Genomic DNA, 16,587 nt, shown 5'->3' with positions numbered 1-16,587 from the left:
AAAAAATCCATAGTAACTTAAGTTCCACATCACTGACTTGTCAAATACATAACTGAGTTTTGTATCTATGGCAACCCCCACACAAAAACATTCCACCCACCCAGCTCTGACTCTGTGTCAAGATTGGATTAGAAGATTAAAATTAGTCTACATTAGCAGATGATTTTGGAAAGCATGCAATCAGAATTGCATATGCCTAAGGAGTAGATTAAACCTTTTAAGTAAGCAGAGAAGTAATTATAGTAATCAAACACCCTTAATTTCTCTTAAGCTTAAAGTATCAATAAAGGCTGAAGAAGAATTTGAAAAAAGATCTACTTTTGTAGCATGTGATAATTCACACTGGTTATTTCACAAAGGCTCAAACATGCTGTGATCTTCTCGATTTGTCAGGTTCTATTTTGCTCTCAGCATAAAGGAGGATGTGTGTGCCATGGGATGATTATACATTTGCAATCAAATAAGTTTCAAAGAAAAGAGAGTACACTTTCCATTCAGTAGAATGCTTATAGAAAGGAAATTTTGTTTAACTTAAAATTGTATTCAACTGTGAAAATTATTTGGTTTGAATTCTTGTTGTTGAAAACATTTCCAGAATGGCTCTGGCGACTTTCCTCACTTAGCGAAGTGGCAGATAGGCAGGGAAATTCAAACTTTGAAGAGAGAAGTGCATTCAAAATAGGACCACCATCGCCACAAGGTTCCATTTTGAACAGGGATGCTCACTGTTTACTGCAAGGACAGACAAAATGTTGAAGACTGAGTGGTCCATGTCCTGGTCTCACACAGATTTGGGAGTGGTGTCTTAATAAATCCCTGATGAAACCAGGGTTTGCCATGACATGCTTCTTTGTTTTAAAGACTAGGACTAGAAAAAAACCTAACTTGGAACATTTTCTTACTACTGGATCTTTATTGCTTACCTTGTTGCCACTATTAGGTTGAATCATATGAAAATGCCAATATTTGGCCATTTTTGATCTAGAAAAACAGCAGTTTCATACAGTTCAATCTAATCTTACCAATAGGCAAAGGTAATTTTCATCTACTCAAAGATTTATACCTGTGGTCTTGAAATGAATTTTCACGTAATTTGTTTCCTTTCTATTTAGTTGTATTTTATTTTCTGCCTTTAAAAGTATCATTTTGAGAAGAGGTTCAGAGAGTTCATCAGGCTGCCAAAAGAGTGCATGGATCACAGAGTGTTAACAAGCCCCTGACCGACAGGAGTCAATCAGGGGATTTACACACAGTCAGAATTGGACAACTTGGTATCAGTTTGCATTGGAAAGTTTAGATAGAAATATTCTGGCAAAAATAAGGTACAACAGATATTTTTGGCTGGGTCTTCTCACGTAAAATTTACCTGTGTTTAGTAATTGTTCCTGACCGAAAAAAAGAAAAAAAAAAAACACAAAACAAAACAAAACCTTATCTTTTCCCTATATCACTTGAGAAATATGTATTTTTACGTTCACTAAACTTCCTTTCAGTTCTTGGAGAAAAGCGAAGTTCATGTCCCTTTTTATGCTAGTAAAGAAGGAAAAGTCTACAGCATCTGCAAATGGGTTTCAAGGGCTCTAGCAGTCCCTTGAAACTCAATGCAGAACATTGTCGGGGGGTAGGGGTGTGAAAGTACATTTCTCTGGATAGAAACTCCATCATAAGGTTCTTGACCCCCGGAGTTACTGCTATAGGAAAACCCCAGGCACAGAGAGTTGCTATGATTTGCCAAAGTCACAAAACAGAACAACACACTTCAGCCGCCATACAGCCTACAGCCTCTCCTGACTGCCTCTAAAAGACTATAAAATCACTTTCCTTGCAGAGCAGTTTTCTTCATTTTGCATTTAAAACCCAATAGCATGTATACATTCAGTTTGTTTCAAATCCATTCATACTGGGCTTTAAACTTCAAAAAAGAAGAAAGAAAGAAATTAAGAAAGCTACTGCCACCAAAATCTACCACTATTTTCTTAACAGGGAAATGTGGTCTAATGCAAATCACTTTTAGCAAATTAAATACATTAAAAAGTGGTAATTAATTATGATTGAATGAGACAGGAGTTGTAACTTGAAAATATACACTGCCAATATCACTACTGTGCCTCGTCCACCATAGGAATAAAAGGGAGCTCCCAGATGTCGAGGGTTATTAAAAACCAGATGTTGAGATCGACATCTTGTAAGCTGGTGAATAAAGTAAAGAAATATGACAGTCCAATATAAACTTTGCTAACATTTAACATGGTAGAAATGTGGATAAGTTCCTTGAATGAACTTGTAATATTATGCATATTTTTCAAGTTTTTAGTTTCTAAAGTTTAAAGTTTTTAAAAGAAAATAGAAAGGGAAGTAGTGGCCATTTCTGTTCTCTCTAATCTTCAAAGCTTAAACATGAATTGACCCTAATCACCAAGTGATCTGGGTCAGAGTGAGTGTCTGCTTAGGGAATAAAAAACAAAAATGCAGGAGCTAATCAGAGAGGGAGCTCCAAGTATTGCCAAACGTTCACAGCTGTTTGACTCCTGACTGCATCTCTGGATGCAAATACTGATTTATTCAGCAATCTTACCATATAGAAATGTAAATTTGGGGACCAAAAATAAGAAACAGATAGATATCACTTGGTCATTAACTTTATGCCAAGTTATTCAGAAATACTTGAGTTTTACAATAGATTATCCTGGGAGAGTCTATTTCCTCTCCTTGTTCTTCTGTTTCCAAATCAACTCTGCACTGGCTCTCCTGGATGCTGCCTGTTGATTCTTCCCTCGGGGGTCCTTTGTGAGTGATGGCTGTGCCAGGAGTTGCCAAAATATCTGGATGGAAAGAAAGCCTCTAGTCCTTCAGTCATCCAAGTGCTTTTGTCCACAGCATCTGGGGATGGGAACATTCAAGGTGGGCTGAAGCCCAGAGCTCAGTGACCACAACACACAGCAAATTTTGAGGCTTAACTACCAAATAGCCACAGTATGTATCTATGGCTCCAGAGACAACACGAGGCCTTGATGGTAAATCTGCAAACCCAGATGCTGGGCCCTAATGGGATTCTCTAAATACTGAGATAAAACAAAATTCCTCACCAGATGGGCCACTCACGGGGCCATGCTGATGACAAGATCTAAAGGCAAAGGACAGAGTCATTGCTGACAAGACAGGAGACTCACTGTTGTGGGGGCATTTATTGGCTCCAGCGAAGCAGCTCTGGGAAGGAACGCTATGATCTGATGTGATGAATAGCCCAGAGTAAACCTCTAATTGGTCTTTATTCTGAAGTATTCAGTAAAAGAGCAGGCAAGCCCCAGCCCATCACTGGATATTAAAACAAACAAACAAACAGACCCCCCCAAAAAACTGGCAGTTCTCTTTGATTTGCTATGCAGCTTTTCTTCTTGAAATCAGAGGATGAGGTTCCTAATGGGGACCTTGCTGTCACACCTGTCCTACCTGGAAATGAGAGTAAAATTATGGAAGTGTAACTTTCAAATCAGCCCACTGCCTGTGAGAACTCAGCTGCCATCTCTGTCAGGAAGACATGGGAAGAGATGCAAAAGGAGGCTGTCCTGGTCATAACAGAGACAGTCACCAGACCCGCCCCTGCCCCTACTTCAGTTCAGGGCTCCTCTGACACTTTTGGAAAACTTCAAGCCCCAGGACTCTGCAAATTTTGGCTGCACAAATTCTGAATGAAAGCAGGACCATAGTGTGGGATTTATGATGTGCCCTATACCTGGGTTGCATGAAAGCAACCCTTCTCGGAATATCCCACTGAAGGCTTGGCCAGAGCTGGGACAGACAGATACACGTGTAAAAGGAAACAATGGGTGGGAGCCTGGAGGACAAGGGCCCTGGGCCTCTTCAGGGCACTAGTAAGTTTTCTCTCAGGGTCAAGACCTCCCATTCATGTCTTTCACCTCTCCTGCCTCCTGGAATGCTTAGCCTTGGATGGATGTCTTTGTTCAGGTGATGAGGTCAGAGATGGCCATGAACTCTTACTGGATTTGTATTTAGTATAGCCTGTGGGGCCCATTTGCAAAAAAAGTTCCCCCAAATAATAGGGAAGTTCTATCTGGCTTCAAACACCCGGTTGGTGCTCTGTTTAAATATTTATGTTGGCTTATTTCTGACCTGGGCTAGACACAAGCCAACAGGTATCAGCCCCTGCTCCAGGTTAGAGACAGTATGACAGTTTCTGTGCTTCTTTACTGAGTCTCGCCATAGCCCTGTGACACAGATGTTGGCAGGTTTTTGTGCAGATGTGGAAAGGAAGGCTCAGGGAGAAAGTTCAGGAAGCTTGCCAAAGGACACCTGGCCAGAACCTATGGAGCAGGGTCAAATTTCAGTCTATCTGGCCACAAAGGTGCGCCCTTTCTGATATGGATGCTCTGAAGCTGCAGAAAGAAGAGCTCATTTTGACCACAGAAGGCATTTGCTGGTTCTGCTGAGCTCAGCTTTGAGTACTTTGGATCTTGCATGCCTCTTCCCAAGCTGTTGAAGATCTTGGTGTTGGATGATACAACTTAGTTGGGTCCCTCTGGCTCTTGGAAGACAGAGAAGCTCCCATGGAAGAGCATGGGTCCCTTAAACAGGAATGTCAACAGCGCCCAACCAAATTCCAAGGTCCCCGAGGAAAAAGGTAGCATTTTCAGTCCCTTCACACTGCCACGCAATGTCTTAGATCTGGGAACTTAACAAATATTTCCAAAGGAGGAAGGATATAAGGCTCAATTCTAGCTTTCTGCCTGACTTGACTCCTCTGAGAGGGAATGGCCTGGATTTCAGAGTTCCTGAGGGTCAGCCTGATGGTGTATCTTTGTTTCTCCACAGCATGGCTCCTTCCCCTTTGTCACTGCCCCAGCTACATCCCTGGTTTATTCTTCTAACCCCAGGTGGTGAAAGCTGAAGTCACTGGTGGAGGGAAACATGATGGGAGACACCCATGCTTTATAAGACAAACTAGGTTGGTTCTTCTCAGCAAGTTCACCTCACAAGGACACCCTGAGGAAGGGCAGCCATCTGAGTCCTTTTTGCCAAGCCACTGAGAACATTAGAGAGGCTTGGGGGGCTTTCTCCTTTACTTCTAAAATTTTTGGACCATCATTTTGGGGTGACATAGAAATGAGCTTTCTATTTCCATCAAGCAAAATAATTCTGACAAACCAGTGTTTGGTATTTGGTACATGGCTCCAGCTCTCTCAGCTGAAAGATATAAGATACCCAACTGAAGATAGAAATGCTGGAAGGCTCTGCGTTGGCCAACAACATTGTATCAGAGCCCAAAGTCAACATCTGCTAAAAGCTGAGCCATTGCCAGATAACCATAAAAAGGGGGTAGCGGTGGAGACAGGCTTTATTTTCACTTCCTCATCCATCAGTCATTAAGGCTTGGCTTTGTTAAACAGTGAAAATTGTGTTTTTAACATGAATCTGGTTCTGCCATTTCCTGGCTAGTGGGCAACCATATCTGCTGGCCCCTTGACTCTTTATTCCTTCAGTTGCATCAAAAAGAATATGGGATCATATCCTGACCCTGGCACTTCACAAGGATGCCATGTGCATTAAGTTGGAGAATGTCAATTAAGCCACACTGTAGACATTAAAAGCATATGCAAATAGAACTGGACACACCACCCTTGTTGGTAGCATTTGATAGTTTGTTACTATTACAACAAATTATGTGATTTTGAGCTAAGGCCAAAGACAAGGCATGTGTGTGAAAAGAATCTGATACTGTATAAAACCATTCTTAGATGTTTTGGCATATCTGGACTGTTCAAAGTTAGACTTTATTCAGATCATTAATATTTAGAAGGTGAAGCGATTTTTAGAATTCTATTTTCTGCAGGTAAGGCAGTTTTCCAAATCTGTGTGTGTGCGGTGTATGTTTAAAGGATGTTTCTGATTCTCTTTCCGCTGCTGTTCCGTTACCTTCAGAGTGTGGCAAGCTCCTGGAGTATGCAAGTCAAACATGATCCTTATTACATCAGTTCCAGAAAAAAGGAGAAGCAATGGTGTTTAACAACAGAAAATGGATTTCCCTGCTTTGAGATGTTTGAGGGTTGGCCACCTCCTTTCAATGGGGGAGCTACAGTGCTGCCTTGTAGACAAATGTGACTGGATTAAAGCAGCGAGTTGAAAAGGAATCAAGCCTCATCAAGCCTCTGATGTTGCCAAGATGAATTATACCTACAAGCCGGGAGTGCAGGCTGTGTCTGAAAAACCCTGCTGACTCAAAGGATACTGCAACAAATCTCTTAATGAAACCCTAATACTACAAACAAGGTTTAAAACTAAGAGGAATCACTAAAAGGTCGTGGTGGGGGTGGATTTTACCGAAATAGAGTAAGACTGGAATTCTCAATAGATTCAAATCTCCTTTAAGGAGAAATCTTTTTTTTTTGAACAGGAAGATCCTAATGCATTAAGCAGCTCTGCCTCTTCCCATCCATGAGGACCCTACCTGGCAGTGTTTATCAAATCATACCCAGATTACAGAGTTTTGGCAGTAACCTACTCATCTGCAAAGCCAGCTTCCCAAAGGCTGTGTGTCACGTGCCACCTCCTGTCCTCTTCTGTGCCTTGTAATGGTTGGGTGAGCAAGTAACTGCTACAGAGGCAGGAGTAGTTAAATACCTCCCTCAACAACAGTTCAGACATGTGCCCTCATTTCCTTCTTCACCTGTGGCCTCACAGAGAGCCAGGACTGGGTCATTCCGGAGTTCCTGCTCTTAAACACAAGCAAACAGTAACTGGCACCTTTATTTCCTAATGGTGAGAAAACGTATATACCTTCTGGCTCATGTTTTAGTAGCTTTGGGGATGTTTAGTAGTCTTTAAGGGATAAAGAAAGAAGTAACATCTGAGTTATGTTTCTATTTCAAGTACTTACAAAATTAATCTGTTGTGTTTTAAACACAGCATCTTCCAATCTAGTCTATGATAAAGGATGTCTCAGAAAAGAGACAAGTAATCACAAGAAAAAAACCAACTTGTAACAATGGGTGGTAATGGATGTTAACTAAACTTATTCTGGTGATCATTTCACAATATACAGCTATCAAATCATTATGTTGTATGACCACGACCAAATACAATCATATCTCAATTTTTAAAAATTAATCAATTGACTTTTTAAAAAGGAAAGAACACAGGCAAGAGGCTCACAAGATTTGTTCCAAAAGGTACCAAAAGACACCCTGGGATACCTTTGGCTCTGATTCTGACAGGACTGACCCATGAGTGGGAACACTTAACATCTCGGGACGGTTCTCCCATCCAGTAAACTTCAGCCCAACCAGAGGTTTCTTCATGGGCTTTTGAATTTGAAGGCTTCATCCCCATATGAAGCCAAAACCCAAGGATTCTTCCAAGAAGTAGGCCAGGAAGTGAGATTTGCAATGCAAACAACTTTGTTGTTTCTGTTGCTTCTTAACTGGCAAGCTTCAGACAAACTAGCTTGGATGGGAAACCGGTATTAAAAGCCTAACACATGTAATTTTTCTTATTAGGTTAACTTATGGGAGCTAAATTTTTCTGTTTTTTTACTTGTTCTGTAAGAATACTTTAGTAAGCTCTGTTATGTAGTAAGTTTTCTTTTATATAGGAAACATGGAAATGTATTTACACACACATGAACATATATATGTATATATAATGTATATTCAAACATGCACTCAGGGGAAGTTAGGGAGAGAAATTTCTAGTTAAACATGATCTTGAGAAATTCTTCCATATGTGGAAAAGTCCTCAGTTCATCTGACATATAGCGATACATACATATATACACTCAGGACACTATGTATACATTTATCCCACATTCATTTAACCTCAAAACATAAAATAAATTCTTTTTTTTTCCTTCCTAAGCAAAAGCTAGAAATAACAACTTTATATACAGAATCCATCTTCTGGGGGCAATGGAGCAAGTTAAACCCCTCATCTGTTTGTGAGAATTCAAAGGGCTGCACTTTTGCTAATCTGTTGGTGAAAGTGCACAGAAAGCAGGGCATCAATCACAAAGCCCTGCCCCGCATTTCACACGGGGGCTGAGGGTACGTGTAGAATCTGTGGGCCGTGAGGAGGCTTACTGAGGAGTAACAGGGCCCTGAGGGGTCTGATGTGACCCCTTTGTTTTCCTGGTGGATGGTGAGACTCCACCAACTCCTTGTTGACCAAACATTTAATGCAGGCCCCTGAGACAAGAAGGATAGAAGCAGGGAGGCGGTTTACTACACAGATCTGAGGCCAAAAAGCACATGCAGCTTGCAAATATTGTCACCTGCCTCCAGCTACCATCTCAAAGAGGACCTGATGGTAGGGATGGCTGGAAATCTCCCTTGTATGGGAATGCTCTGCAGGATACTAACTCATTCTACCTGTGAGCAGGTAGCCAAGGCTCAAGTGTGTGCAATGTGGAAAAAGGTGGGAAGGTGAGAGGGTAAGAACCCTATGTTTATTTTCTGAGCTAACTCTACCTTATGACTCTTTTGCCTGTAAGAGGAGGGGAGAGAGGAAAAAGGGACAAGCCAAGCCTTTATGGGGCAGAGCCCAGGTACAATCAGCGTGAGTGGGGTCATTGGGATTGTGTTGTTGTACCTTAAAATACAGTCTATATTTGCCTCATGTTCCTCTCTTGAAAGAGGGCCAAGTCTAGGTCTGAGCAAGTTATCTGATGGCTTATGGCAGAATGACATGTATCCCAAACAGAATTCTATAAGGATTTTCAACAGGAAATGGAAGTGGACATTCAGTACTCTGAAAGATGTCCAGCACTACAGACTCACATCTCAGCTGAAAGCCAACATGCGCCAGGACCACAGAGTAACCAGGAGCTGCAGAGAAAAGGACTAAAGGTCACTCACATCTACAGCTGGGTTTCAGAAATTGCCAAGTGGACTGGGTAATATATAGTACTAGGGTAATCAATTTTCTAGGAATAAAATAGCAGAGTAGTTGTCCTAAAGTTAAAGATGCAAATGGAAAACCCAGTGTCTGCCGTTATCTGCAAGTACTCCTAAGGCCCTAGCTGATCTAATGGCAGCCTTTGACCGATTAAAGCATCCTTAACTTTGAAGCCAGGGGGACTGGCTTGTACCAGACCCTTCTGTGTGCAGTAGCTCAAGGGTGAGTGAACAAAGGAATGTGCATTCTGGCAAGCCACTGCCAAGGTCCTCTTATAACCTAGAGTGACTCCCCCTGCCCTCTCTGTGCCATGCTTTCCACTCCTTGAGAATCTCACTCTGGCAATTACATGGTGGTGGGGGAGTTGGAAGAAGCCATATTTTGTTTGGCACAAGGACAACGGGGATAGAGAAGAATAAAGGGGAATAGGTGAAATGGGGGGGGGTGAGAAATGAAAGGAATAAAGTACAAAACAGAAAAAAGGAAATAAAGAAAATGAAAGCTGAGGCAAGTGGAAAGAGAACTAAGGAGATAACATTTTAATTCAACATTGATCAAAATAAAAAATAGGATAAAATTTCCTACAATTTAATGGGGAAAAGAAAGCATATTTGCATTAGAGGAAAACTTAACATTATAGCCATGCAACCATATTCAAAACATTTGGTTGCACAAATATGATGGGGGATCCATAAAAACCATAATTTATTTATAAAAAATTGTGTATTTAGTTTTACATGTTTAAACTTCAGTCACCTCCAAAGTAGTCTCCATGTGATGCAATACACTTAACAAGACTTTTTTTCCAGTGCTCAGAACAGTTTTTGAACTCGTCAATTTTGAAGCCTTTTAGTGATTCTGACATTTTTGTTTCATTTCTTCCATATCAGCAAAACACGTGGGACAAGATCAGGTGAATAGGGAAGGTGGGGTACAGGGGTCATCTCATTTTAGGTCAGAAACTGCTGAACATGCAGCATGGTGTGGGCAGGTGTGCTCATAAATCACCCATCGTGAAATGGGCAAACACATCAAAAGAATCTTCAAAATAAATTCACTGAAGCCAAACACAGCCTCTCACAACACGACCAGCTGGTACACTGATACAGGTGGATTTCTAGAACACTCACCTGGCCGAGGAAGCCTGTACTACAAGGGGCCTGCCCTCTAGGAGATAATTCCAGTTTTGGGGGGTCCCTCCTTGTACATCCATACTAATATCCAAAGAGGTTTGCCGCCAATGGACAGTGCTCAGAGACTCAGGTTTTCATCTTGGGCCTGTTGACTTCCAGAGGTATGACTCTGGATAACTAACAACCTTTCTGAGCTCACTCTTTATCTGGAGATCTTTTTCTTTACCACAGAGATACTTCTATCTGCTCCTTCTAGTTCCCAGAGGTGCTGTGGGAACAACTCACTCAGACGTTTACAGAGTGCCTATTATAGGTCCGACTGGTGTAAATGTGCTTTGCAATATGAAACAAAGAATATGGATAACATCTAAAATTCGACCAAATCTTTCCATTATCAATTTAGTAAATATGCTGCCTCCATGCTCCTGGACTCAGTGGCTCTTCTTTAGAAGTGGAATTTTTATAAGTGAAATGTGGAATTTAACTTAAGTAGAACCCAAAAGTCTTCAAGGCAGTGAACATTTCTTGAGCTTCCAAACTCCTGTGAGGGAGCATTTCCATCCAAAGGAAGGAGAAAGAGGAGAGGAGAACTCTGGGCTTGGAAAGTGGCCAAATATTCCAGGGTTTCCAGCCAAACCACGTTTAGGTTCTCTGCCATTTAGGCCCCCGCACATTAGAGTCAGAGTGGCAGATGCTTGAACAAATGGAAGTTAATTTTTCACACATACACACAAACACACACACACACACAAACCAAACCAAACCAAACCAAAACAAAACAAAACAGTGAGGTCCAGGGTCTAAGGGGCCCAAACATTCAACCCAAAACCCAGGTATGGAAATGGGAATCCTGAACGCCAAAGGGCAGCTTAACCAAGACCTGGCATTTTGAGTTGGCTGGAGTGTGGTGCTCACTCTGATGGTGTGCTTTTCTTACCCACGGGGTTAGTTCACACCTGGGAGCACTGGAAGGAGATTAATAAAATAGTACTTTTTTCAGGAACAATAAAAATCATATGATGCCTGGAAAAAGTAAAGTAAAAAGGCTTGACATCATAGATAAGTCAAGGACAGATCCTATTTAAAGAAAATAATAGATGATACTGATGACGACAAGTACAGAGGGCATTTAGGAGAAGCTGAGCTTCAACTTAGTTTTCCTAAAATAAGTCTTGATGACTTCACAAAAAATAAAATCACTGATGTGTTTCCAGCATGTTCCATCTGTTCTTTGGTCTCGGTGCTTCTCAAAGCTCACCAGTAGCTTGTATCATGGGAAATATTTGTTGTCTGCCCTTGTGCCCGCTTCTTGGTTTAAAGGATTTCCTAAAGGTGTTACTGGGATTTGTCTGAATGTTCTACTTGGACATAGTCAATGACTGTGGCCACCCTGGGGGTCATAGGGCACCAACTATTAACTGCTCCTTTTTGGCTGTTGGATTGCCATATCCCCTGATTTCTCTGACATGTTCCCCAAATTCTCCTTTGCCCTCATCACACTCACTTTCAATCCCTGAGAGACTTAGAATTTATGATTATCCTGGCTTTTCTGGGTCCTCATCCTTTTAATGGCTCCTTCAGTTCAGATCTTTTGGGTTTTGGGTGGCATAACACATTCTCAGATGTTATATTCTTTATAAAGGTATCCCAAGGAATAAATGAAAGGGGAACTCTCATTTTCTGCTATGCAAAGCATAAGGAAAATTACTTCAAAACTCCACCTTAAGATGAAAAACACTGCTGGAAACTAGATCAGCCATGTTTTAAACTGGGTAGTCTCTTTCTTCACCTGATACTCTGAGAACAGTATTTCTCACAGCACAGATGTTACTAGAAAAGAAAAGAAAAAAAGATTCTATGATCAAATAAATCTGGGAAATGCTGGATTAAATAAAATTGGAGAGCTTTCTTTCTTATATGACTTTTTCAATCCTTTGATCTGCTAATTGCACCAAGACTCTCCAAGATTGAATTATAATATGCAGCACTTTCCCAAAATTCTTTGCCCACTGAATCTTTGTTTCGAGACTATCCTCATGGGACTAATGTTCCAAAAGTTACTTTGGGAAATGTTAGTCTAGACTTATAACCCTTGGATTCAGTTTCTCCTGAGGAGAAAGAAAAATCATAGTGAAGGGGAGAGGGACAGGGAAACAATGGAAAAAGAATCGAATTCTGCAAGCCTGGCAATACTTAAATTGAATTTCCTAAGGAAAAATGAGTTTCTCTGGGAAAGTAGCAATGGGATGGATTTTTATATTTCTTCATTTTCATGTTCTGATCTCTAATTAAATCACAGAAGACAATGTCAACAAGACATTGGAAGAGGTAGGCCCTCTTCCAGAACACATTGTCATCAACCCTCAGGGCCACAGGAAAGTCGGGGCTGGAAGATTGATGGGAAGGGGATTGGGAATCTTGGAGGAGATGTCTCCCCTTTAAATCAGCTCAGTTAACATGGGTACATTATGGACATTTAGTTCAAATTGTATTCAAATCATCTGTTATTTAGACTCCAATGTTGTCACATACTGACATAAGGCTGTCACTTTCTCCTGAGAAGTAACCCACTCCATACATATTAGTATATAGGCTTATACAATTAATTATGTGCAGAGTTTTTAATCAATTAGGAAAGACTTCCCGGCCTTTTAAGCCTGTTACACTCTGGGACTTGGATTTAGAACAATACTCCTATTAATAGGAGTTGTTGATGATTATGAATCTCAAGTCTCCAGTATAGGGGGGATCATCCTTTCCCCAGACCTAGGACAGCTAGTCCAAAAAGGCCTTACTATCACTAGTGCCAGCATACTCATACCAGGGCTCCTTGTTTAACTCTCTTTCTCTAACTGAAAGAGTACAGCAAAGGAGTCTTATAGGTTTGCTGATTCCAATTTAAAACTAAAACTTATCCTCCTGGCCAATAGTAAGTCACTTCCTGATGCACCCACTTCAGCGTAACTTCCTAAGTCATGGGCCCCTAATTAAATTATGACTACCTTTTATCTGTCATGTTCTGATTGACATGATCCAGACAAAAATTAAATGAGACATCAGATGATCTGAATTTTTGTCCCAGGACTAGACAGCAAACTCCTTGAAGGCATAGTGACTGGCATAGAATATATGCTCCAAGTATTAGTTGAATGAGCAAATAACCAGCAGCAGGACTCTGGTCAAGTTCACCCCCATCCTCTCAGGGCCAGGATTTCTCATCTGTAGAGGATGGAACTATCTGCCTCTATGTCCATGGGTTGCTTAGAGTGGGCACTGAAATGAAGGATGTGAAAGTGAAAGGGCATCACCATCTTCCTAACAGTAGCATTGAGAAAGGTGTGTCAGAGGTCCTGATGACATATCTTAGCCAGACACTCCTCAAGGAATGCTAACTGTTCTGGAAAGGGCACCACCCCTGAGCCATGATTTCTGCCCTGTGACAACCTCTCACATCAGTGGACAAGCATAAGAGGGTCAATCGAGCAGGCAAGCATTCTAGTTTATGATTAAAGACCTCTGGGAAAGTAGCAAGAGATAAGCTTTTGTAAGAAATATCATTCACAAGGCAGATAAATTTGATCTGCTGCTCTGTTGGTAGGAGGACACATTAGCATATGTGTATCTGTGATAAAACAAGCCTGTCTGTAGTCTCAACACATCCTTATGTGATCCACTCCCCCAATGGGGCTCCAAATCCTTCTTTCAGCTTGCCCAGTTTCTGTTTCTCTGGGGGGAAGCCTTCCAGGAGCTCAAATAAAACCTCACACTCACCCCTGATGGGAGAAGGTTAAGGAACAAAGGGTACGGACTAAGAATGAGAATGAAGAGATTGGGTTAGCAGGATGCCAGTCATACTGGGACATGTTGAGGGGGAGGGTATTGGTTGTGAGGAATGAGAATTGAAGAAATAAAACCAACTCAAACTAAAACCACAGTCATATAAGATAATGACATAAAAATAACATTTCTTTCCACTTTGCTGATCTCCACATTGAAACCAATTTTTAGCTAATAATATAAACTGGTGCCTTTCTGTACTTGGCCTCAGATACTGAGGTGTCCTGTGTGTGAACACCTTCTTCAGCTTTGAGGTCTCTGAAGACAAGCGCTTCCCAGTACAAGGGTAGGGCCAAGCCGGGAGTGAGGGTATGGGGCTTCCTGGTTGGAGTGACCTCACTGCACACTCCAGGGAGCCTTTTTAAGTCGTATACTATACAAATGGCTCCCCCTGGAGTTGTACTCCTGGTAAACCATCTTGGACACCTAGAATCTTAACCTCCTTTGGGATGTTAGTAATATGAAGTGAAAATTGAAGCCAAGCCATCTGAAGCATATTAAGCACCTGTTCCTCCAAAAAGCAATTTAAACCCTCTTCACACAGGTAATTCCAATAAGGCCTCCACTCACATATTCAGAAATATATAACAAAGGCATTCACACTTATCCAGATGATTGTATTCCATTACCTATACTCCACCCCTCTTGAAATTTTCTGCCTAAGTTACACTAGGATCACAAAGAAAAGGTAATAATAGTATGATCAAGATGGAAATACTGCTAATATTGATTATATCATCGTGCTAGTTTGCATTTAATTTAATAGTTTCCATGAAACTCACCTTCCAGAGTTTTAATACCAAGTGCTATAAGTAGTTTTTGTATTTGGTGGGTGAATACAAAATAGTTAAAAATCACAGGAAATTATTGTTTTTGTCAATCCATCTTTTCACTTGCTTTACTTAGTCAAAGGAGAAGATAGGGTCCAAATCAAATAAACCAGACCCCTTGACTTCACTGGCTAAAATGCAAGCAAAACTGATTTCTTTTCATATTGTTTTACCCCGCTGTTAATTTGCATCACTAAGGAATTTTCTAGAAAAGTGCTCAGCAAACTCAAAACTTCTCTGGTTGCCAAGCTCATGGAGACAAAGTGCTTTCTCTTAAAACTCTGAAAAAGGCATTCCAAAGTAACCCACCAATAGATACTGAGCCAGCAATAGATGACATATCTATGAAAGAAGAAAGGAGGGGAGGAAAGAAAATGCATAACATACACAAGAACAGACAAAACCTTAAAGAGGAAGGAGAAAGGAAAACATTTAGATTCCTTGAGTGATGGAAATAAATACCAAAGCTATTAGTTTCAGTTCAAAGAACGTATCACTTTATGCTGTTTATTATTTCTTGAGGATTATTTATTTTATCTTAAAATATCCAAAGGGTAAAAGGGGTCCTGGAGGTAAGCGGCAATGAAACTGACCTGGTCGGGAGAGGGCCTGTGATTGGAATGTTGTGACCTCCCAGGAGATCGGTGGTGGTGGTGATGGTGGTGGTGGTGGTAATGGTGGTGGTCCTCGTCGTAGTTGTCCGCCATCAGCTTCATTCTGTTCTGGGTCTGTGCACACAAAAATCAGGGGAGATTTCATCAGGAGCTAGAAGACCAGCCAAAGAGACTTGGGGCATTATTATAGCACCTAGAGGGCTCCCTTTGTACCTAATCCAGAGGTTTTTATATTTAGTCAAACTGACACTTTGTGAAGAATGCACCATGCTTTGGTGAAAGAGGCTTTGTCACTTCTGTGAAGCTACTATGTTCTTGGACCTACATTTGCAGATGTAAATGTACTTCTCCCACATGATTTAAAAGGGGAAAAGAAAGGACAATTCATAAGGTGCATATCAAACAATCACAGAGATCCAGAGGAAGCTTAGGATCACAAACTGCCAACAATCACTTCCTACACTCTAGAGCAAGCAAGAGAAGGAAGCCTTAAATGAAAAAATGGGAAAGGACTGGATGGAGACACAGGGCCACAGACAAACGATGGTTTTGCAAGACAAAGCAGAGAAATCCACTTGAAAGCTGCCAAATGCAAAAATGTTAATGGAAATGGTTTGCTGCTATGATGACTTCTGGCAAATGGCATGCTATGGACATTTTAACTGATAAAGTTTTGGCAGAAAACTGAGCAAAAGGAGCAAAGTCAAGGGTGAAGAGCTGACCACTCTAATTTACTTTCCACTATGTTTGTCACAGGAGGCAACTAGGTGTCATAGTAAAAACCCTTGGGCCACAGAATTGTTTTTATTGTATTGTTTTGCTATGCAGGGAAATAATATAAAAGCAATGAATTGACTTAACAGGGTCACAGAATTTAGAAAAATACCTAAAGACCATGGAAAGAGGAAAATAAAAATATCCAGCCTAGAAAGCCTACAAATGTGGGTTTAGAGATGACTGCCTGGATTCAGTTTTACTGATTATGCTATTACAGTTGTCCCGATTTTTCCCCCTTTGCCTTCCCCCACCCAGGACCTCCCTGGAAATCCCCCCTCCATTGTTCATGTCCATGGGACATGCACATAAGTTCTTTGGTTAACTATTTCTATGCCTCAATTTCCTCAACTCTAAAATGGGAGTAATAGTGCCACCCTCCCAATGATGAACTTCAAGTGTCAGTTCAGAACCTGGCACACAGTGGCTCGCAATAAAAGTCAAATGCTATTATTACTATTATTGCTGTTGTTTACTTTAAGGCACTTCTCCTTC

The 16,587-nt window shown here is 41.1% G+C and overlaps 1 protein-coding gene across 1 annotated transcript in view; it reads right to left on the bottom strand.

Moving 5' to 3' along the window:
• Positions 1 to 16,587, bottom strand: part of ERC2 (ELKS/RAB6-interacting/CAST family member 2) — a 932,688-nt gene that overhangs the window by 174,176 nt on the left and 741,925 nt on the right. The window contains exon 16 of the mRNA XM_053930289.1: positions 15,298 to 15,432. Coding sequence (XP_053786264.1) covers positions 15,298 to 15,432 — 135 coding nt within the window. The remainder of the gene's footprint in view (positions 1 to 15,297; positions 15,433 to 16,587) is intronic.

The sequence above is a fragment of the Desmodus rotundus genome, chromosome 8 (genome assembly GCF_022682495.2).
Source record: "Desmodus rotundus isolate HL8 chromosome 8, HLdesRot8A.1, whole genome shotgun sequence".
NCBI classification, from domain to species: Eukaryota; Metazoa; Chordata; class Mammalia; order Chiroptera; family Phyllostomidae; genus Desmodus; species Desmodus rotundus.
This window is presented reverse-complemented; position numbering and strand designations above follow the sequence as displayed.